Genomic DNA, 23,686 nt, shown 5'->3' on the forward strand with positions numbered 1-23,686 from the left:
CCAGGTGATGGGCAGAGAAGACAGCCGTCAACCTCGTGCTCGGCTGATTCTTCTGGCTCGGCAGATGCTGCCTCCGTTGTCCATCATCTTCTGGGTACGTGGAGACACAGCCTTCCAGGAAATGCAGCTCTGCTTACGGTGGAGAAGAAACACGACCCATCTGATATCTGGGTGCCATGAGCCCCCATTCCTAAGAGCGCCCAGAATGACAGTTTCCATTTCTCTGATGAAATGATCTTCATGGCAGCCAGCGCTGAGGGAGGGGGTGCACAGGAGGGAGCCGGCCAGGGACCAAGAGGTGCAAGTGGCCACAGGATGACCTCATCCAGCTCGTGGGAAGGCCCAGGAAGCAGGCGTGAGCGTCCAACCCCCAACCACAGAGGGCTGGTGATTTGCCCTGAGAGGCAGGCTTGCGTCTTGGTCGGGATGCACAAGCACGGATTGGGAAGTACAAAGGAAGGGAGACGGCAGGAGCCGGCTCTGGCAGACGAGGGACAGAAGCCAGTCTGGGTCCCACATCAGCAGGGCAGCCACTGGGTGTGGCCCTGGGTCCTCCCGGGCCATTCACCTCCCAATTCCTTCTTGACCAAGCAGAGCCTCTAGAAATGGAGGATCCAGGGCTTTTGTTTTTTCATCTGAAGCAGCTGGTCTCTCCCAGCCCTGATGGGGTAGCTTCAGCGCTAGGACACTTGGAGAGAGGGGACGTCTCTCTCCCTGCAGCGGGGCGGGCAGTGGCGGGGGGGGGGGGGTTAGAGTTAGGCGGGAATGTTGGCTCTGGCATGGACTAGGTGACCTGGCATAAAACACGGAACTGCTCTGGGCCTCAGCTTCCTCCTGAGCATGTAGGGAATAATCATGCCACCTTGAGAGGCCGGCAAGGATGAGCTGAAATGACGCAGGTGACGCGCGTAGGGCGGGCCACGCTCTGAACCGCAGCCTCCGTTGCCCTTGCCGTTGTTACCACGGCCTGAAGCACAGACTCACTCCAGCCCTCTCCCCAGGAGCTGGGGGCCAGTGCTGAACGTGGCTGTGCTCGTGGCCTCTTCTCTGGGGACCCCGGGTCTGCACTCCTCACTATCTAAGTATAGGGAGGAGGCTAGGCTCCTGTGCTTTCATCCGGGGAGCGGTGGCACCTTAGAGCCCAGGACTGTCTGAATGAAGGCCAAAGCTGAGCGGGCCGGGGGTGTCCCATGGAGCCGCCGGTGGATTAGGAGTCAGAGGGTGTCCAAGTCTTCCCTTTCTATGGCTTAGGCTGACCCAGAAAAATTGACAAAATGGTTTATGTCCTTTCTATGGGTTTTTATTTTATTTTTTAAAATTTTGTTTATTTTTTGGCTGCGTTGGGTCTTCGTTGCCGTGCGCGGGCTTTCTCTAGTTGTGGCGAGCGGGGGCTGCTCTTCGTTGCGGTGCATGGGCTTCTCACTGCGGTGGCTTCTCTTGTCGTGGAGCACGGGCTCTAGGCGTCCAGGCTTCAGTAGTTGTGGCACGCGGACTCAGCAGTTGTGGTTCGTGGGCTCTAGAGCGCAGGCTCAGTAGCTGTGGTGACGGGCTTAGCTGCTCCGTGGCATGTGGGATCTTCCTGGACCAGGGCTCCAACCCGTGTCCCCCACGTGGGCAGGCGGATTCCCAACCACTGCGCCACCAGGGAAGCCCTGGGGATTTTACTTTTAAATCCATCTTTTTTAAAACGGGATGATACTGTATTGCTTTTGAAGGTATTCTGAGGAGCTTGGAAGTTCTCCACGTAGGTAAGACGGGAAAGCCTCATTCCAGACGGCATTTTATCACCACATTTTTCAGAGGATGACAGGGCATCTGCCTGACCTTTTGTCTGCTCAAGGGAGGCTGGCCGCAGAGCCTGCCTTCGGGGTCCCAGGATGGAGGTAGACTCAGGGAAGCAGCTCCAGGGGACAAAGCATCCACGGGTGGAAAACACATCCTTAATTCTGTCCCCAACTTCATTCCCAATAAGCCTGGTCAACCCCTGGCTGGGGGGTGGTGGTGGAGATGCCTTGGCTGCCCCTGCCTCGGGGTGGGACCTCGGTGGAGAAGATGCCGTTTCAGACTGCGGTGCAAATGGCTCATCACCGGCCTAGGACGTCCCACTGCCTACACAACCGCCCTGCCCTTCTTCCCTCCTCCCCCGTGTGCAAGCACAGCCGGCAGAGAACTCATGAATCACAGCAGAGAAAGGGATATGAAGGACGTCTGGCGAGCCAGACAGATTTCTGTCCTCCTGAAATATACATGAAATGATTGATCAAAGAGGAAGCTTTTCACTTAGTAAGAAAACCTGGAGATTTCACAAGTGTTTATTTCTCAGAAAGAATTAAAAGTGGCATCAGCCTTTGAAAGAGGTGCACCGTGATGTACTTTGAAACTCTTCTGGCCACTTGACGCTGATTGTAATGAGACGCAGCTCGAGGATTCTGACTTGCAACGAAGGCTCCTCCAGCGTGGTCCTGATTTCTAAGCCTGCTCACCTGTAGCAGCTCCTGCTGGGCTGACGGTCCCAGATTCCTGCCTGCGGAGTCTTCAGACCACAGCCCGGCGGTTGTGTTACTCTTGGCTTGGTCAGGCTCATGCTCTGCTGTGGTCAAGGCCAAAGGCACCTCATTTGATGAGCACCAGGGTCCTGGGCTTGGAGGCTCTGAGGCCCAGGCATGGCCGGCAGGGCTGGGGAGGGTGGGAGAGCATAGAGCATAACCCCTCTCAGGGGTGGTCTGGCTCTCCTACATGTCTCCAACCACAAAGGCAAGAGAAGAAGAGCTCTGCCACTTACTCGTGTAAGCTCGGGCTAGTGAACCTTCCCATGTTCCTGTTGCCCCATGTATAAAATGGGGATGTGCACAGTGTCTCCTTCCTCGTGTTGCAGGAACCTAAGAAGTTCATAATTGTTAAAAACCTCAGAAAGGTCCCTGGCACATGGTAAGCACTAAATTAGTGTTTGCTAAGTGAGATAAATGGGTGAACAAAAAGAAGCCAGCTCAACAGGGAACAGCAGAGGACTTTAGAGAACAGCAGGAAGATGGAGCTGGGTCAGAAAAGAAACCAAAATGGCGCACCTGGTTGGACACCTGATTCTTTAGGAGGTAGAGCGTCTTGTGTTAGGAGAGGTGGAGTAACTCCTGCAGCTGCCTTCCCTTTGCAGGATAACAGAAGACCTGCTCGCATACACCCCCTCCACGCCAGCAGGCTTGGGATTCCAGCAGACCAGAAGAGGTCTCGCGGCCTCTTTTTGCGACACTGATGCTCACCCCCGGACGATGGAGAAAGGGGGCCTCAAGCCATCTGCTAGGCCAGATGTTTCCTGAGTCCGCAAGCCGTCAAGGCTAGGACTCACCAAGGCTCCCAAAGACCCTGAGTAAGGGTGGAAGTGATGCTCTGAACTGCACCACAGGGGCGCTCTGATGTGAGGCGCCTGGCCCTGCCCCCGGAGCTGCTAAGGCGTGGCTCATGAGGACGGCCTCAAGCCCACCGCAAGGCCTGCCAGGTGTTTTGCACCCATAAAAGTGCCTAGCCACTTTTTTATCACGCTCCTGATCTCAGCCCTGGCTAGGAGACCTTCCACCAACTCTCGGCAAAAGCCCAGGTCTGACCTCCCTGTGCTGTGCGGCTGCTTCCCACTAGCTATCTGTTTTACGTTTGGTAGTGTATATATGTCCACGCCTCTCTCACTTCGTCCCAGCTTAAAGTAATTATGCTCCAATAAAGATGTTAAAAAAAAAAAAAGCTCAGGTCTGTCCTTCACCCCGGAACATCCTGGCATTCCAGGCTCTGGGGGGCTGGTCACCTTCCCAGCTCCTTCTTACAATCTGTCTTCTGCCCAAGGCATGGCTGTGTCTGCGCCGGCCCCTGGCCTCTGCCATTCAAATCCCTGCCTTCAGCCTTTGTTAAGTGAGTCCTCCCTCCAGCCAGTGTCCCGCCCGCCTCCTGCAACCTACCCTTGGCCTAGATCAGTGACCCCTTCCTCCAACAGGTAACAGCTTCAGACCTCAGCAGTCCACTGCGCCCCTCAGTGACTCTGACCTTGGCCTGGGCACAGGCTCTACCTCGGCTTTGGGACATCGTGAGTGCTGTTTCCGTGTGTGTTATTTAACCCTTCGTGCGTGTCGTGTTTCTGGAGGTGTGGTCTCTGTGAACCAGCCTGAGTCGCACGGATCTATGAGATCTTTCTGTCGCTCCACACACGATGGGGAGCTTGTGTTCACAGCCATAAGCGGGGTATCTGGTGATCAAGCAAATTCAGGAACGTTTACACCCTGACATTTCCAGTTGGCGAGAGGTGGTTCCTAGTGTGCTGGCACATGAAATGATGAAGGGGCGGAGGTTCCTTATCTCACTTCCTAAGCAGGTGTCACGTACACAACTCAAGTACAAGGCCCTGTGAGCCTGCCACAGTCGGACAGTGTGACAAAGAGACACGCTCCCTCCCCTCTGCCGCGCCAGCCACTTACCATGGTCCGGACCCCGTACTGCTTCTCCACTTTTTCCTTTAACTGTTTGAAACAGGCTTCCATTCTCTCATGAAACGGCCGTAGTGCTTCTGTGACTTTGTCTCCATGAATCCTGATCCCTTCGGCCAAAAATGGAATCTGAAAGACATACAGGTTGACGTTCCTTATTTCTTGCTTAGTGGTCCAGGGAGAGAAGTGCACACCAGGCAGGAAGTGGCAATGTGCAAAATGCATCTGCTTTGGTTTCCCAGTCAAACCGGCTGATTAAATTCATCATCAGGCAGGTTACTCCCCCAGACCAAAATGTGTACATGACAAGCATTTGTGTTTTAAGTTGGACACGTCTAGTGCGGGATGCAGCACACCGGCTACTCCGTGACTTTGCCTGACTCCCATTTGACCATCAACCCCAGAATAGACTTCTCTGTGCTTTCCACTTGAATTTGGGAAGGGCTGCGTTTTGGATTTGTTTAGCTGTGACTTGATCTGTTAGCAAAGGGCCAAGTCACGGTACAAAGATTTTTTTCGCTAAGAATATTGCCTCTACAGGCAAGTGAGAACCCTATTCCAAAATGTAAAAATCTAATAATACGTGATCTATAGTCCTGAAGGATGTTCTTACTTGGAAAGGAAAACCAAATTTATTCTTCCTTAAAACTAAAAAGAATCATGTCTCTGCCAACACTGCTGTCACAAATATCCGTGCCAAGACTTCACATCGGAGCGCGGAGATACAGCTGACCTTTAAAAGCGTCGTAGAGACATTTTTATTCCCCAGCCCCAGAGACCCTCCGGAGCCACAGCCGCTGGGGGTGGGTGTGAGAAAGCCTCCTTTCTTCCCCTGGCTTCTGCCTCCCCTGAGGCTCAGACTGGGAGGTAGATGCTCTTCAACGCAATCAAGCTAAGAGGCTTCCTCTTAATACTTTACAATTAAATCAAAATACTGATTAAAAACAGATTTTCTTAATATGACAGAACACCAATCTAAATGAGCAGATTTATTAGTAAGAAGGATAATAAGTGCACAATTGAATTTCATGTGAACAAATTCAAGAAATCTTATCAAGATGAATCAAGGCATAAAACGTATTTGGTTGCCGTTTATAGCACGCAGCTGGTGCCTCTTGTGGTGCTCCAGGAAAGGACGGAATAAGTGAGCGCTCCCCCGTGTTTACACCACCCAGCCTGCTCTCGAGCTGCCCTGGCACAAAGTGTGTTCGGCTGACAGTTGGGCTTATACCCAAGGTACACGCCAGGCACCCCTTTCCGAACAGCTATCACCGACAGGACAGCATGCGGCTAAGGTTTCAAGCTAGATGGGACGTTTTACTATCCCACACGAATTACTCTTGCCGATGGCAGCCTTCAGGGGCTAGCTGCAGCTTGTTCAGGTTCAACAGAAGAAGATGCTCACAGAAATCCTTTGGCTTCCTGGGGGTCGGCAAAGGCAGGCTGCAGACAACCTTTGGTGGGATGGTAAATGTGCTGTGGCTCTCTGGGGGTGCAGACAACGTCGGGGTGCTGTCTCAAGGTTAAAGCACAGCCACTCTAGATGCTGAAAGCATCTTGGAAAACGGCCCTCTCTCAAATGTATAAAAGTGTGGTCCAATCATTTCTGCTTTTTTCTGTTGTTGTTGGTTTGATAAAACTCTTAATTGGCCAGATTCTTGACATCAAAGAAGCTACTTGCTGGACTAAAGTTAAGACCCTTTGATTCAGGTCTTGGGACTGAAAGAACGGTGACCTGGCAGGTGAAATTTATGGGGTATGAAATGTATCCCCTCAACAGGTCCCTGACATTGGTCAGATATAACCTTCTAAAAGACGGGTGGGACCTGGCCCTTGTTCTATGTCTGCTCGGGGCTGAACTTAAGCTAGGAATAAAAAGATGCTCTGTGCAAACACTCCAACATATGAGGTGCCTAGTACACAAACAGAAGCCATGGACTGAGGCCTGGAACGGTCTTTGGATTCCAACCAAGCTGAGCGTCAAAATCTCTCAGGCAGAGTCCTGAATCCCACCCCCAGAGCCTTGATTTGGTCTAGAGTGGGTCCCAGGAGGCCGCACATCTAAAGAGTTTCCCAGAGCCCAGAGAGGGGGGAGGACGTCCCCAAAGTCACACCTCTAGCTGTTCAAAGACAGCATGCAGCCTGCTCTCAAAAGACACCCTTCTAAATGGCGGTGCTGTATTTGAAGTCTGCTCCTGTGTGTCTCTACATGGATTCATGGCCTGCCGGCGGCAAAGAACGTTTGGAAGCACTGCTAAGTGTTCCAGGAGCGCCACCACTGGTGACATCGGTACGACTGTCATCGGCTGGGGATGATGAATGGATTTGGTCTTTCATCTCTGTGCATTTCAAAAGAGAAATATGGGGCTTCCCTGGTGGCGCAGTGGTTGAGAATCCGCCTGCCAATGCAGGGGACACAGGTTCGAGCCCTGGTCTGGGAAGATCCTACATGCCGCGAAGCAACTGAGCCCGTGCGCCGCAACTACTGGGCCACCGTGCCACAGCTACCGGAGCCCGTGTTCTGCAATTACTGAAGCCCGTATGCCTAGAGACCGTGCTTTGCAACAAGAGACGCCACCGCGATGAGAAGCCAGTGCACCACAACTAAGAGTAGCCCCCACTTGCCGCAACTAGAGAACGCCCATGTGCAGCAACAAAGGCCCAACATAGCTAAAAATAATAAATAAAATAAATTAAAAAAAAAGAGAAATATGCATGCACCACAGTGGTTTCATATGAGTCTGTATGCATTCATCTTTGGACACACAGCAGGGATGCCCAACAAGAGAGCTGCGTGTAAGGAAAGATGGAGCTGTGCCTTTGAGGAAGGGGCTGGCGCTCACTGCTGACCTGGTGTCAGCCGCCAACCTAGAAGAGGCCCCAGGCAGCCTGCACCCGACCCCAGCTCCTGCCCGCGAGGGGGTCAGCACCCTCTGTTTCAGCAACGGCAACGGCAGAGCCGGGAGCTGCCTGGGACTTAATAACCAGCCTTCACAAATGATTTTAGGCATCAGTGATGGAAACCCTGCCAATGAACCCTTGGGATTCCCAGGAGGAAAACCTCACTTTGCCCTGATGGAGTTTTCAGGAAAAAAACCAAACCAAATAAATTAACACAAAACCAGAAGAAAGCATTCCGATAACCCCAAACTTCTTATTTTTAATGAGCGTATGACTCAATTACTGATATTAAAAGATGAGTCTTCAAAACATTTGCAAATGAAAGCAAGATCACAGGTAATGTTTTGAATATGTATTTTCATCACTCTTTGACTTAATGAAGTGGTTAGAAACCAGATTTTTTTTCCCGACTTTCCTGTGAGGTACTTTAAAATTCATCCTTTAATATACTTATTAGGGGTGATGACATAGTGCTGACATAAAGTTCTCTCTGGGGAACAAATTATTTTCCTCTGTAGGGCTTGAAACTCTTAAAATCCAATTTTCTGTAACAGCTTACAGTAAAAAAAAAAAAAAAAAAAAATCAATAGAACTTTTGCAGACCAAACTAGTTTTTGTGTAGCAATGGTTTTATATAGCCTTCAGTGGAGTTTTGAATTCTGTACCCTTTGGTTTTTACAACATCTAAAATGGAATCATTCAGACCTTTAAATTCTCTCCCTCTTTTTTAGTAACAGAGGGAGACTGCCTACCTGAGGCTTACATCTTGTGCAAAGAAACCATCATGGCCTAAAAGTTCCCTTAAATTCAGCTCCCAGGGTGTCTTATCACAGAATAATTCCAAGGCAAATTGATATCAAATGCCTACGGATTTGTGGAAAAGTCACACCCATTAGGATGGCGGCTATAAAACAAACAAACAAAAAGAAAACCAAAAAATAACAAATGTTGACAAGAATGAGGCAAAATTGGAACCATCGTGCATGACTATTGGTGGGAATGGAAAATAGTGCAGCTGCTGTGGAAAACAATATAGTGCTTCCTCAAAAAATTAAAAATAGACTTATATGATCCAACAATCCACTTCTGGGTATATACCCAAAAGAAGTGAAAGCAGGAAAGAGAACAGATATTTGTACACCCACGTTCATTATAACACCATTTACAATAGCAAAAGTGGACGCAACCCAAGTGTCCACCAGTGAATGAACAGATAAGTAAAAAGCGGTCTATGCAGACGATGGAATACTATTCAGTCTTAAAAAGGAATGAAATTCTGACACATGTTACAACACAGATGAACCTTAAAAACATTACGCTACGTGGAATAAGCCTGTCACAAAAGGACAATGTATTATTCCACTTATATGAGGTCCCTAGAATAATCAAATTCATAGAGACAGAAAGTAGGATGGTGGTTTCCAGGGGTGGGGAGGATGGAGAGTTACTGTTTATTGGGCACACAGCGGTTTTGCAAGATGAAAACTGGAGATGGATGGTGGTGATGTGGCTGCACAACGACGGGAACATACTTGATGCCACTGGACTGTGCATGTAAAAATGACTAAGGTGGTAAACTTTATGTTACATAAATTTTATCACAGCAATATCCATATATATTTTATAGATATAAAATAAATACTTGTAATTAGGCTTGAAACCAAAACTCAGCCCCACTCCACCCTAACAGGTCACACAGCCCGTGAGCTGATGACGAAGCCAGGACGGTGAGGCTCCAAGGGAGGCTGGTGAGGCTCCAGGGAGGCCGGGAGCAAAGCGGCCACAGAGCACTGGTCACAGCCTGGGACCCCGGGCTAGGGTGGGATGCCGCCCAGGCACAGGGAGACCCTGGCCTCTGCCTTCCTCAGCCCTCTTCCGCCAGCCTGGCATGTGGGGTGTAGATAGGCAGCATCCTCCTTGCCTCCCATGTGAGAAAAGGAAGCTTAACGAAGCTGTCCAAAGTCCAGAGCAAGCAGGCAGAGCTCCCACGGGAACTGGGTCTGGACGTCCCCTCCACCTCCAGGCTCATGAAAGCTCCAGGAGCCCAGACACATGAAAAGGGAACTTCCAGTGGAGCCCAGGACACCCTCCAGGGCTGCCCAGCCTCTCCAGACCATGTCCCGCTAAGGAAAGACTCAGACGGCCTCAGGAGCACAAGCAGAAAAGCCAAATATGCAGAACTACAGCCGGGGAAACGGAAATGAGGACCCCTTCCCCCAACCCTGACCACCGGCACGGGGAACAGGAGTGTGGGCGCTCGGCGGTTTCCCATCCCCACCTCTCACACCGATGGCGTCGGCTCGAGCGCCCTCCCAGGACAGGCTGGAGCCACGCTCTCTAGGGCATCACCGTTTCCTGACCTTGCCTGTGCCGTTCCGTTCTGTCGATACCAGGCAAAGATTTCCCAGCAGGCACTGCACTGACCGAGGGGAGGGAACAGAGCAGGCTCATTTGCAAGACAGAACTTTCTAGGCGTTCAAAGGCATGACTACAGCCAGGGGTTGAGTTAATCACGGCAGTGGTGAATGGGTTTATCCGGGACAGACATGGTCACGGGTGCTCTGCCTGAAGTCCGGGGTCCTCCGTGGTGGCTGGCAGGTGTGCCAAGGTGGCCCTGGTGGATCTGGTCCCAGACTCCACTTTCCCCACCTCGGGCCCTGCAGCTGCGGCTGGACATTTACCTGCCATGCAATCAGGTCCTTGAGCTTCTCGATCTTTTCGTGGGCCTCGGGGTGCTCCTGCAGGTACCGCTCTGTAAAGAAGGCCTGGTGGAGACAGGGAGAGACACTTAGTACACCAACACACGTTTTTGTACACCAGGGCTGGGGAGAGAGCTGTGTGTGAAACAGACGCACACCCCGGCCATCACCCAGCTCATTCCCCCCAGGGTTGGATCCTACCCCAGCAAAACATCCAGTAAGGTCAGCACAACAAATGGACTTTGTTCACTCACTGTGGCGGCCCCGTCCATGGAGCCCAGCAAAGCCACAGCTGACCCGGGTCACTCACTTCGCTGGGAGGCAGCTCCCCAGCTGCTCTCGTGTCCCTGACCCCCATCCCGGGTCCGCCCTACAGCTGAAGGGAGCTGGAACAGAGCATCACCTCTCCAAAGTGTCCAGGGCAGTTTCGCCTCACAGCCCACTTTCAGGCAGAGCCCCTTCTGCTTCAGTTTCCGTTTTGTCTAGACCAGGGGGCAGCAAACCATTTCCGTGAAGGGCCTCAACTCTGTCACTGTTGTATCAGGAAAACAGCCACAGACACCAAGTAAGAGAATGGCCGTGGCCACGTCCCAGACTTGATTTACAAAATCCGGCGGCGGCTGTCGTGCAGACCCCTTGTCTAGAGCACATCCCACGATCTTCAGCTTCTGCCTGATCTCACTGAGATATTTTCCAGGGAGACCAGCTGGCTGTCCCCACTGCACCAGACTCCCATCTATTTTAAATATTCTAAGCCTTTTGTCTTTCACTGAAACTGTGTCTTTTGGCCTTTAATGATCCCAGGCCTCTGGACTGTCACGAGGGTCACTCTCTAGGGCTCCGTTAGCACAGCCCGCTGCAGGGTGAAGATGAGGGGACAACGCCCAGGCCGGTCGGGCCCGGGGTGGGGCTTTGACCATCGGGAGGCCGCAGAGGCTGCCTCTGGGCGGACCGGCCTGGGCTCGGTCACTGCGGAGCTCGCTCAGTGAGACCACGGTGGTTTCCGGGCTTGGAGACAGTCCGTTCCAGGACAGGGCTGGAAAGAGGAAGCTGGCGTGTCACTTGCCTTTTCGTAATTTGCAAAGCCTCCCATGACGGCGGGGTCCACGATGCCGTTCAGGAGCATGGAGAGGGGGCTGACGGGGAGGCTGGGGTCGTCCAGGTGCTGCTGCACCATGCTGTTTATCTTGTCGTTCGTCAGCTGCATGGTCTCAATGGCGTTCTCCAGGGGGCTGATCTCCACCTGTGGAAGGGGGAGGACAGAATGGCATCGGGCCAGCTGCCGCGGCCCCTGTCCTGCCAGGGCCTCTGCTGATGCCTCTGGCTCCTCGCCAGAGGACACACACTCCGAGTGGGGCAGGCTTCCTACTCTCCATGCACTGTTCTTCCCAGTGGCTTCTTGGGGCAAAGGTCCCTCATCACCCAGCCGAGAGAAGCCGGGCATTTTAGGATCTTTATGTGTTTCCATAGACCTGTCCCCACATGCAAACTCCAAAGGCACAACGCAAGGTCACCTAGTCCTGGGGAATGTGTGTGCACATGCACGTGTGTATGCGTGTGTGTGCGCGCGTGCGTGCGTATGCACACGTACGGTCATCCCAGGAAAACACAGCCCTGAGTGGCACTTGCGCACAGTCTACGTGCCTCACAGAGCAGCCTTTGAACTATGGCCTTGTTCGTTGCTTGTCTTAAGGAATTTTGAGCAATCTCTCCCTGTCCCTGAGGCAGGAGGTCTGGGCGCTTTGTCCCTGGACTTGCTTGGTTAGGGAAGCAGGGGAGGGGCAGAGGGGTCCTGCCGTGGTCTCCGCAGGAGGCCACACACCCTCCTATAGGAAGGAAGAGCCCCCCCTGCCCGGTGGTCACCACTTCAGCTGGACCTCACGGGCCTCCCTTGCAAACCTGCCACTGGTCAGCAGGACCCTCAGAGCAGGAGGCAGGGCGAGCCAGCATGGGCCCACCTCGCCACCGCTCCTGCAGCTCTGCCCACACCCAGTGCCCTTCTTCCTCTGGGGGCCCCTGCAGGGCCTGGCGAGGCCCCGCCCCGCGATCCTCTCTGGCTCAGCCCGCAGGTGCCAGGAGGATGCGTCTGCGTTTAAAACAATAACACCACCTTCCCACCAGGCCTGGCTCTAACAGACCCTAGGCTGGGCCCCGGAGCCACGTCCAAGGGTGACCACAACACATGATAACCTGATCCTTCCCTTCCCCAAGGGAAGTGACACGGGTCCCCACCTGTGCCGGGGACCCTAGGGTGTCTTTAGCAAATGGCAAAGCAGAGCAGCCTGTTTTCTCCTTCTACAGCCCCTGGGGATTGTCTGAGAGGTAGAGAGACGGGGGTTGGAGGTGCAGAGATGTTGAGAGAACAGAGAGACCCTAGAACGACACCCTCAGTCGTCACCGGCGAGCACCTGCCGGAGAGGTGACCTGATGGAGAGGAGGTAACATGCAAAGAGGTGGCCGACCATGTGCTGGTCGCTGAGGGTGCCCCCTGGTTGCAAGTGCACCCCAAACAACACATACCCTAGGGCCTTTGTTTTCACCCCACACCTGGCTTTATCAGACCCTGGAATGCACCACCCCAGACACAGAACTTCGCCAAATGGACTCTCCAGGGCAGAATTCCATTTTGACTGATGGCTAACTCCCTGTCGCTGATCCCGTTTGCCGCAAGAAAGAGCAGTGTCCTAGCTTCATCAAACCAAGAGGGTCAGCTGCTGGTCTGTTCCAGCGATGGCGGGTCCAGGAGTGCGGGCAGCAGGATTATTACAGTCCTGCCATCCTGGGATTATTCAGCCCCCAGCTTTCTTCGTTCATTAAAAAGGGCAAGCATAGCCCGTGGCAGAGCCACATCCTTACAGAAAATCAGGGCTCAGCCTTCGCCACCTCGAGCTGTTCAGCACCGTCCTCACGCATCCGGGCTGGTTCACGGAGTCCCCGATTACAAACGGCTTATGGGAAGAGGCTCATAGGAGGATAGGAGTGGTGCCTGTTTAGGGAAGGGTCTCCTGTCCTGTGGTCTCCCGCATGTACATCACCAGCTCCGAATGGTGCCAGTGAAGGCTTGCATTTCTGCCACCTGCCACGTCTCCTGAGCCTTCCAGAGGTCAGGGCCTGCCTGGGTGCTAGAGGGGGACAGAGTGGGCTCTCTGCGGACACAGGAAGTAGAGGCGCCCTCCGGGGGTGGGGAGGGGGGCCCAGAGCCCTAGGGCTTCAGAGTAGGAGGAGGGTGCGCTGGAGATGGGGATGGGATGCAGCTGACCACACGCATGCTCAGGGAGAGGTCAACTGAGCTTAGAGGTCAGGGAGAGGTCAGCCAGAGCTCAACTGGCGCGGACGAGGGTCAGGAGTGGAAACAAGGCTGGGAAGACAGGCGCCAGCCACGTCCTAGGGCAGAAGCAGGAGTTTCCAAGGGGACTCATGGTAAACTCAACAGTGGGTACCACCCCTCTGGTTAAGATCCTGCCAGGTGAAAACCAAAGGCATTGAGACACATGACAAAGCACACATATTCCAATCAGACCTCGTTATACTGGCAACTGTCACGCTGCTGCTGCTATACACTCAGTAAGAACCTTCTGCCCAACTCTGGTTCCTGTGACTGGAACTGTCCGATAGCTCATCACCGAGGCAAAGTCTAGCTAATGAGATGCGGGTCATTATTTCTTTAAAAAGGGTGGGTGAGGGGTATATTCTCAAGCTATTTCTACTTGAAAAGGAGCAAGTACTATTAATCAAGTTGTTTGTCATGTAAATGGCAATAAAACCATCAGGAAGAAAGATCTTCAAAAGCATATGTAAATTGGAATTTGTCAAACTTGTCATTTCGGTAACAGAAAGAACTGTCAAAACAGCACAGTGAAGACTAGATTTAAATATTTTGTAAAAAGAAATGAAATCTTAGCTCTGGTTTCTTTCTACGCTAGAGGAGGTTGTGATTACACGGCATTTCCACCGCAGTATTCGTGGACGGGGAGAGTGATTCTGGGTTAAGCCTGATGTGGGGTCTGAAGCATGCCTGCCGGCCACGGTGACCAGATGACAGGCCCGGGGAAGAGGCCGTGTCAGACCGTAGAAGAGGGGGTGATGGGCAGTTCCTCCTGTGGGGTGTGCTTACCATGAAAACAGATTTGACCTCAAACCACCTTAAAATGCCAGGCAATTTATACGCAGTTGTGTATATGGTCCTTTCAATCCACATATTCTGCAAAGGGAACACACACAGAACACTTGTTAGGAGAAGGACGTTGCAGGTAGATGACAGCTTCTGCCCTCGCGGGGATTTGCAAGGGTCTGGGAGGCAAGGTCACCAGCCGCCCAGGGAACACCTCCCAGGCCACGCTCTGCTGAACTGCCAGACTGTTACACAGGACACCATGGCCCCCTGTTCCCTGGCCAATGGTGCCCATTTCCCTGGCATTTGGCCAAGAAAATACAGTAGAAGGGGAGAATTACATACATCCACACGAGGGAGGTTCCCTCTGAGCAAACAGGTTTTTGGAAAGGCTCCAACGAGCTTTCCATTAGCCTTACTTAGTGTTCAAAAGAAACTTGAAGATGCAACTCCACTGAGGAAGACTGTGCTTCATAAAAGTGACCTCTCAACATTCTAATAAAATCAGTCAGTATTTTAATGATGAAGTTTTTTTCTTTTTTTGGCGTAACATATATACTTACATCAGAAAATGAAGATATGGAAATAGAAGGCAGAAAAATCACTCCGTACCTAAAGATGACAGCCTAACCTTTTACTATCTGGGGTTCAAGGCTTCCTGCTAAGCATTAACAAGTGTGTATATGTGTATTTTCAATGAAAATGTATTCTCCCGAAAATGGTATAGTACATATTGCGGGAAGTTGTTTAAAGCCAGGAAACGTAACTCCACCCCTCTTTAATGGCTGCACGGAACTCCGCTGCAGGGGTGAACCGTACCCCCTTCCTCCCACCTCCTACTGCGGGGTGTCCGGCTGGTAGCAGCCTTTGCCTGGTACACCTCCCAGTAACAGAGAATCACTGAGTGGTCTGAGTCTGTCCATAGCGATCCAGATATAAAAAGATGGCGTAATGGACTGTCAACATTTCCAGAAAACTGGCTGGCATGTAGAAAGCATTTTCTCCAAACCTCAGATTCCAGGCTGGGAGAGGGGAAGGACCTGGCCGAGGCCCCAGGGACACAGGTCAAGGCTCCTGCTGCCCCCGGGGGCTACTGGCTCAGGCACCGGCCTGGAAACAGCAGGCTGCGCTGCTCCCTACCAACCCCAGCATCTCCGGGGGGCGGGGCCTGCGGGTTCCACGTTGACCCTGTCTCTGGCTCCCTCCTCCTTGCCGGCTCTGGGTTTCAGAACTTCACGCGTGGCCAGGTTTGGAGGCACCAAGCTGCTCTGAGCTCCCGGGCTGGCCTGGCAGGGCAGCTTTCCCAGCACCCAGGCCCTGGGAGCCAGGCTCCCTGCAGCAGGCCCCAGCCTGGCCTCCCATTACCACCAAACCCCCTGCGCTTATCTGAAAGCCTGGGGCTTTGTCAAGCACGTGAAGGACTAAATCCCGTGGCTTCTGAAAGCCTCATCTGTGTGTGAGAACCTAACGGGGCCATTAGGGGATTTCTGGGCCATTTAGAAAGAGCCCAGCCTCTAAGGCTTAGCTCCGGAGTTCAGGAGCCATGGTTATTCTTAGCTCTGCCTCGAATGGCTGCGCAACTGTTGGCAATTTGCTCGACCTCCTTGTGTCTCTTCCTACACCGTATAAGAACGTACATTGCCACGAGACGTGAGAGGCCTGAGGGAGATTCAAGAACCGCCCATACATCCTGCAGCCAGGGTGCTACAGAAATGACAGAGTTATTGCTGTGATGACCAGAACAGAGACGGCTCAGGAAGCCCAGCCCCGGTGTGGGTGTCTAGGTGGGGCCTTGCCTCTCTCACCACTGCAGACGGTGCCACAGCGAAACGAGTCACCAAACAGGTTCAGGATGCCCCACTAACCAAGAAACAGGGTTTTGGTTTTGAAAGAGCCAGTGATGAAACTGGGGACAGCCTTAGAATTTCCCAACTCCAAGGTCCTAGTTGACACACAGGAAACTGGGCTCGGGAAGGGAAGGGAAGGGCCTTTCAGGGGCTGCGACTGGAGACTCACAGGCATCGCCGTGGGGATCAAAAGATGACAGGAAACAGGGCTTCAAAGGGAGGGTGGGTGGAAGGCAACTTTGCTGAAAGTGCTCTGAGCTTCCCTTTGGGTCAGCAGCATGGTGCTAATTCAACTTTGACCCCCTGCACCCCCAGATACCTGCAGACAAGGTCCCCGCCAGGGGTCCTTGGGGCTAACGCCACCTTGAAATATGGGCCTATCTAGGGATTTCCAGAGGTGGTTTTTCAGGGCGGGAGGAGAGAGAAACGTTAACATTAAAAATAAATAAATAAATAAAACTATGCTTTCAACATACAGTTTTGAGGGCATTAGCCCCCTGTGGCCCCCTTTGCCTGGTAAAGCAACAAAGCTATTCTTTTCTACTTCAAAAAAGTTAATTAATTAAAAAATAAAAACGCTCTGCTTTATTTCATGCCTTTGCAAAATGTAATCCATTAAAGCAGTTGTATGTATATCTTTTAAAAGGTTGCAAGAATCTGTGCTAACATTTCTATGACTCTAATGCAGTGTCTTCAACAAGGCACAAATGTTTAGCAATGTGTGGAAACACGTGATTCGCTGTCGCTGCCGGGGAGGCTCTAGCTGGCCCCTAGTGGGTAGAGGCCCGGGATGCTTCTCAACATCCAACGAGGCCTGTTATTCAGCTGTGCCCGCGGGGACCCTGTTCCGGCGTATTGTGCCACAGTGAAGTTCAGGTGTGGGCGCTGGGTAGTGAGCCCAGCTCACCTCCTGACTGCTTGTCCCCTGCAGAGAGCCGTGTAAGCACTCGGCACCTCCGAGAGCTTATTTATAGCTGAGACACCAGCACCTGCTCCAGGACCCAGGGCACAGAGGAAGACTCAGATACACGCAGGATGGAAGCAAGTGTGCTCCGAGCACAGAAACACTCCAAAGCACTAGTTACCTTCTTACAGTATCACAAGCACCTTAGTGATACTATCTGTGAAATGGTCATTTCACTAAATCTGAATGGGTAATATGCTAGGATCTCTGCACATAACACACAAAGGCATTCAATCCTGCACTGCGGGAGCCTTCGAGAACACGCTCTTCCACGCGCAGTTTTGTTAGTCGTGGCATGAGTTTGGGGGTGGGTTTTTTTTTTTACCGCAAATTCGTTGTCTGGGTTTTTCTCTCCCTTGCGGATCGGACGAGAATATTCAAATCGCTGGACCTCATTTACTCTGTAAAAACTGTACAGAGATAGAGGAATCATTAGACATTTAACCAGAAAAGCAGCCGATTTGCTTTTAGACACAGGATCCGGTCTCCCTATAGGTCAGTGCATCCCTTAAAACATCTCCAGCCTTGACCTGGAGCGACAGCTGGGCTTTCTTTCCCCGCCAGCCTCAGAAGAGAGACGTTGGCAGGTGGAAAAATTACCTTGAATTTTTGCCTCTTCTCTGTCCCTGACAATGCTCAAGGGAGAAGAGATGCTGAGTAAGAGTGAAACCAGCAAAAACAGAAAAGGTGAAGCAAAGGAGAGGGGGAAAAGGCCTTCATTCTCCATTTATGCGTTTATTATTTAAAACTTGAATTCATAGTTCAACAATTAAATAATTTAATCTAATAAGTTATTAAAAATTTAAAAATATGTCTTATTTTTTAAAAGGTCTTGTATACTTTAATTTCAGATCTACAAAAGGCAGATTTGGCAACCACCAAGGGTGGCATACATAAGATGGAGACTGTGCCTTCCTCCCCTGGGGAGGGGGTGGGTTTCACGCACATCCCAGAGGCAGGCTGGGAGGCTCACTCACCCCCCTGCGCTGAAACGCAGGTGGGCGCCCCACATCAAAGGGAAATATCTGAGCACACACTACAGTCCACTAGTGTTTACTGCCTCTCTGAGAAAAAAATGTTGCAAAACTTGAAGTCTAAGCCTTATGAAAGCGAGCATCCGTCAATAAACCGAGTCCTGGTTTATTTCCCACGTTTGCTGATGAAAGGTTAAAGAAATGGTAGTGAATTTTGCAGAAGAACCCAATCCACCAAACTTCAGGATATAAAATAAGCAGATCCTGAGCATTATTAGGCCATCAAAGAGGTTAACTGTTTTTCACCAGTACATGGATCAAATAGAAAATTCTTCATATCTAAGAGACATCTAGTGTAGGTGTTTCTACACCACTGCTAAGTCAGGGGCAATTCAATGTAGATGCAGAAAATCTCACTCAAATTTGGACAGTTGGCCTGTGAGTTTTAAAATCCACCTCCAGGGGCTTCCCTGGTGGCGCAGTGGTTGAGAGTCCGCCTGCCGATGCAGGGGACACGTGTTCGTGCCCCGGTCCGGGAAGATCCCACATGCCGTGGAGCGGCTGAGCCCGTGAGCCATGGCCGCTGAGCCTGCGCGTCCGGAGCCTGTGCTCCGCAACGGGAGGGGCCACAGCAGTGAGAGGCCCGCGTACCGCAAAAAAAAAAAAAAAAAAAAATCCACCTCCAAATCCCATATTATGTAGTCACCCTGTTGTACAGGTGAAGGCTTCTTCTCATCCCCCACCTGGTTCTCCATCACGAGCACATGTCTGAATCCCTATTCCTGGCTTCTGGGATCCAAATGCTCTGGCCACACCACAGGCACACAGACAGATCTGTGGGGTGGGGGGCAGGGCCTGAGCCCTGGAGAAAAGGTCTACAGGGGGGTCTCTCACCTGGTGGCTCAAATGGAGCCCAGAGCACCCCTCTCTCCCCCTGACTTTCCCTGTCTCCCAATCTCGGGCATAAGGAACAGCCTTGCAGCCTCCCGGCCACACGTGTTCACATCTTCCTCCCCCTTCTTTGATGCTGAGCGTGACTAATTTCCCTTGCTTTTTGAAGTAAACAGAAAGAGCATCTGAAAAGTTAATCAAAGGCTGACATCCACCCTCTGAGACGTGAAATTATGAAGAAGCGATCTGTGTACGCCTCTCACCACCCTCATGTTGGGTAAGGAAAATGTTACCTTACAATCTGCTCTGACACGGGCCTGTGGAACTTAGGGGGCAAATCGAGTTTGGGCTTTACTGTGAAGCACTGAATATCTGAAGGTCAAGGGGGTTAAGGATCATAAGGCAGCGTGGTCATTAGCCAGGAGCAAGGTCCCACGTACACCCAACCATCCAAACAAACGACATCGCCATTGTTTTATATCCGACATGGCTGTCTGAAAGGATACATTGGCCAGCAGAGTTTTTAATATCGTCGCCTGGTGGAGATGTTGTCTTCATTTTCTCAGCATTTGGAAACTGAGTTAATAGCCGAGCTTCAAAATCTTCCCGGCGTTCATACTCCTTCCCACGGTAAATGAAAACTTTCCCCTGGAAACAATGACATTCATTAAATAACACCCCAGGGGAAGGGCCAGGAAAAGTTCACACATAAAGGCATTGGTCTTCAAGATGGGCTTGACAGTTTTTTTTAAAATGTCACTGAATTGAAGAACAGCTTGTAATTGTGGTGATCTTACTAATCAAGAACACAGGAACAGAAGCCAGGTAAGTTAATACTGTTTAAGAAGCACTAAAGATGATGTTATTGAAAGTACATTTCAGTCTTAACAGTAGCAATCAATTTACAAAACCATGAGAAACCAAGCGAGTGATTGAAGCCCACACACTAGTGGGCATGAAATGGTCAGACAGGGTAAAGGCACCAAGGCAAGTGGAGGAGAATGGTGTCCATATCATCTCCCCCCTAATTAAGTAGTTTCCATCCTACCAGAAAGAATTCAAGGGAGAGATAGCCTCATCCACCAGAGGGCAGACAGCAGAAGCAAGAAGAACTACCATCCTGCAGCCTGTGGAACAAAAACCACATTCACAGAAAGATAGACAAGATGAAAAGGCAGAGGGCTATGTACCAGATGAAGGAGTAAGATAAAACCCCAGAAAAACAACTAAATGAAGTGGAGATAGGCAACCTTCCAGAAAAAGAATTCAGAATACTGATAGTGAAGATGATCCAGGACCTCGGAAAAAGAATGGAGGCGAAGATTGAGAAGATGCAAGAAATGTTTAACGAAGACCTAGAAGAATTACAAACGAGATGAACAATATAATAACTGAAATGAAAAATACATGAGAAGGAATCAATAGCAGAATAACTGAGGCAGAAGAACGGATAAGTGACCTGGAAGACAGAATGGTGGAATTCACTGCTGCGGAACAGAATAAAGAAAAAAGAATGAAAAGAAATAAAGACACCCTAAGAGACCTCTGGGACAACATTAAACACAACAACATTCGCATCATAGGGGTCCCAGAAGGAGAAGAGAGAGAGAAAGGACCCGAGAAAATATCTGAAGAGATAATAGTTGAAAACTTCCCTAACATGGGAAAGGAAATAGCCACTCAAGTCCAGGAAGTGCAGAGAGTCCCAGACAGGATAAACCCAAGGAGAAACATGCCGAGACACACAGTAATCAAATTGGCAAAAATTAAAGACAAGGAAAAATTATTGAAAGCAGCAAGGGAAAAACGACAAATAACATACAAGGGAACTCCCAAAAGGTTAACAGCTGATTTCTCAGCAGAAACTCTACAAGTCAGAAGGGAATGGCATGATATACTTAAAGTGATGAAAGGGAAGAACCCACAACCAATATTACTCTACCTGGCAAGGATCTCCTTCAGATTTGATGAAGAAATCGAAAGCTTTACAGACAAGCAAAAGCTAAGAGAATTCAGCACCACTAAACCAGCTCTACAACAAATGCTAAAGGAACTTCTCTAAGTGGGAAACACAAGAGAAGAAAAGAACCTACAAAAACAAACCCAAAACAATTAAGAAAATGGTAACAGGAACATACATATTGATAATTACCTTAAACGTCAATGGATTAAATGCTCCAACCAAAAGACACAGGCTTGCTGAATGGATACAAAAACAAGACCCATATATACACTGTCTACAAGAGACCCACTTCAGACCTAGGGATATATACAGGCTGAAAGTGAGGGGATGGAAAAAGATATTCCATGCAAATGGAAATCAAAAGAAAGCTGGAGTATTAATACTCATATCAGATAAAATAGACTTTAAAATAAAGAATGTTACAAGAGACAAGGAAGGACACTATGTAATGATCAAGGCATAAATCCAAGAAGAAGATACAACAATTATAAATATATATGCACCCAACATAGCAGCACCTCAATGCATAAGGCAACTGCTAACAGCTCTAACGAGAGGAAATTGACAGTAACATAATAGGAAATCGACAGTAACACAGTAACACAATAATCGACAGTAACACCTCACTTACACCAATGGACAGATCATCCAAACAGAAAATTAAAAAGGAAACACAAACTTTAAATGATACAACAGACCAGATAGATTTAATTGATATTTATAGGACATTCCATCCAAAAACAGCAGACTACACTTTCTTCTCAAGTGCGCATGGAACATTCTCCAGGATAGATCACATCTTGGGTCACAAATCAAGCCTCAGTAAATTTAAGAAAATTGAAATCACATCAAGCATCTTTTCTGACCACAACGCTATGAGATTAGAAATCAATTACAGGGAAAAAAACGTAAAAAACACAAACACATGGAGGCTAAACAATACGTTACTAAATAATCAAGAGATCACTGAAGAAATCAAAGAGGAAATCAGAAAATACCTAGAGACAAATGACATTGAAAACACGACGATCCAAAACCTATGGGATGGAGCAAAAGCATTACTAATAGGGAAGTTTATAGCTATACAAGCCTACCTCAAGAAACAAGAAAAATCTTAAATAAACAATCTAACCTTACACCTAAAGGAACTAGAGAAAGAAGGACAAACAAAATCTAAAGTTAGCAAAACAAATATCGTATATTAACGCACGTATGTGGAACCTAGAAAAATGGTACAGATGAACCGGTATGCAGGGCAGAAGGAAAGAAATCATCAAGATCAGCACAGAAATAAATGAAATAGAAACAAAGAAAACAGCAGCAAAGATCAATAAAACTAAAAGCTGGTTCTTTGAGAAGATAAACAAAATTGATAAACGATTAGTCAGACTCAAGAAAAAGAGGGAGAGGACTCAAATCAATAAAATTAGAAATGGAAATGGAGAAGTTACAACAGACACCACAGAAATACAAAGCATCCTAAGAGACTACTACAAGCAACCCTATGCCAATAAAATGGACAACCTGGAAGAAATGGACAAATTCTTAGAAAGGTATTACCTTCCAAGACTGAACCAGGAAGAAATAGAAAATATGAACAGACCAATCACAAGTCATGAAATTGAAACTGTGATTAAAAACCTTCCAACAAACAAAAGTCCAGGACCAGATGGCTTTACAGGTAAATTCTATCAAACATTTAGAGAAGAACTAACACCCATCCTTCTCAAACTCTTCCAAAATATTGCAGAGAAAACTCCCAAACTCATTCTATGAGGCCACCATCACCCTGATACCAAAACCAGACAAAGATACCACAAAAACAGAAACTTACAGACCAATATCACTGATGAATATAGATGCAAAAATCCTCAACAAAACGCTAGCAAACAGAATCCAACAATACAGTAAAAGGATCATACACCATGATCAAACGGGATTTATCCCAGGGATGCAACGTCTCTTCAATATACGCAAATCAATCATTGTGATACACCATGTTAACAAACTGAAGAATAAAAACCATATGATCATGTCAATAGATGCAGAAAAAGCTTTCAACAAAATTCAACACCCATTTATGATAAAAACTCTCCAGAAAGTGGGCATAGAGAGAACCTACCTCAACATAATAAAGGCCATATACGACAAACCCACAGCAAACATCGTTCTCAACGGTGAAAAACTGAAAGCATTTCCTCTAAGATCAGGAATAAGACAAGGATGTCCACTCTCACCATTATTATTCAACATAGTTTTGGAAGTCCTAGCCACAGCAATCAGAGAAGAAAAAGAAATAAAAGGAATCCAAATAGGAAAAGAAGAAGTAAAACTGTCACTGTTTGCAGACGACATGATACTATACATAGAGAATCCTAAAGATGCCACCAGAAAACTACTAGAGCTAATCAATGAATCTGGTAAAGTTGCAGGATACAAAATTAATGCATAGAAATCTCTTGCATTCCTATACACTAATGATGAAAAATCTGAAAGAGAAATTAAGGAAACACTCCCATTTACCAGTGCAACAAAAAGAATAAAATACCTAGGAATAAACCTACCTAGGGAGACTAAAGACCTGTATGCAGAAAATGATAAGACACTGATGAAAGAAATTAAAAGATGATACCAACAGATGGAGAGATATACCATGTTCTTGGATTGGAAGTATCAATATTGTGAAAATGACTATACTACCCAAAGCAATCTACAGATACAATGCAACCCCTATCAAATGACCAATGGCATTTTTTACAGAACTAGAACAAAAAAATCTTAAAATTTGTATGCAGACACAAAAGACCCAGAATAGTCAAGGCAGTCTTGAGGGAAAAAAGCAGAGCTGGAGGAATCAGACTCCCTGACTT

At 49.2% G+C, this 23,686-nt stretch overlaps 1 protein-coding gene across 7 annotated transcripts in view; it reads right to left on the bottom strand.

Moving 5' to 3' along the window:
- DOCK1 (dedicator of cytokinesis 1) overlaps positions 1-23,686 on the bottom strand; it is a 526,777-nt gene that overhangs the window by 20,063 nt on the left and 483,028 nt on the right. For all 7 annotated transcript variants that reach the window (XM_067709064.1, XM_067709065.1, XM_067709063.1 and 4 more), the window contains 7 exons: positions 19,360-19,501; positions 19,147-19,225; positions 17,314-17,398; positions 14,181-14,267; positions 11,133-11,309; positions 10,049-10,132; positions 4,458-4,595 (listed from right to left, as the gene is read on the bottom strand). In XM_067709064.1, the coding sequence (XP_067565165.1) occupies positions 4,458-4,595; positions 10,049-10,132; positions 11,133-11,309; positions 14,181-14,267; positions 17,314-17,398; positions 19,147-19,225; positions 19,360-19,501 (792 nt within the window). The remainder of the gene's footprint in view (positions 1-4,457; positions 4,596-10,048; positions 10,133-11,132; positions 11,310-14,180; positions 14,268-17,313; positions 17,399-19,146; positions 19,226-19,359; positions 19,502-23,686) is intronic.

Source organism: Pseudorca crassidens, chromosome 16 (assembly GCF_039906515.1).
Source record: "Pseudorca crassidens isolate mPseCra1 chromosome 16, mPseCra1.hap1, whole genome shotgun sequence".
In the NCBI taxonomy this organism is placed as follows: Eukaryota; Metazoa; Chordata; class Mammalia; order Artiodactyla; family Delphinidae; genus Pseudorca; species Pseudorca crassidens.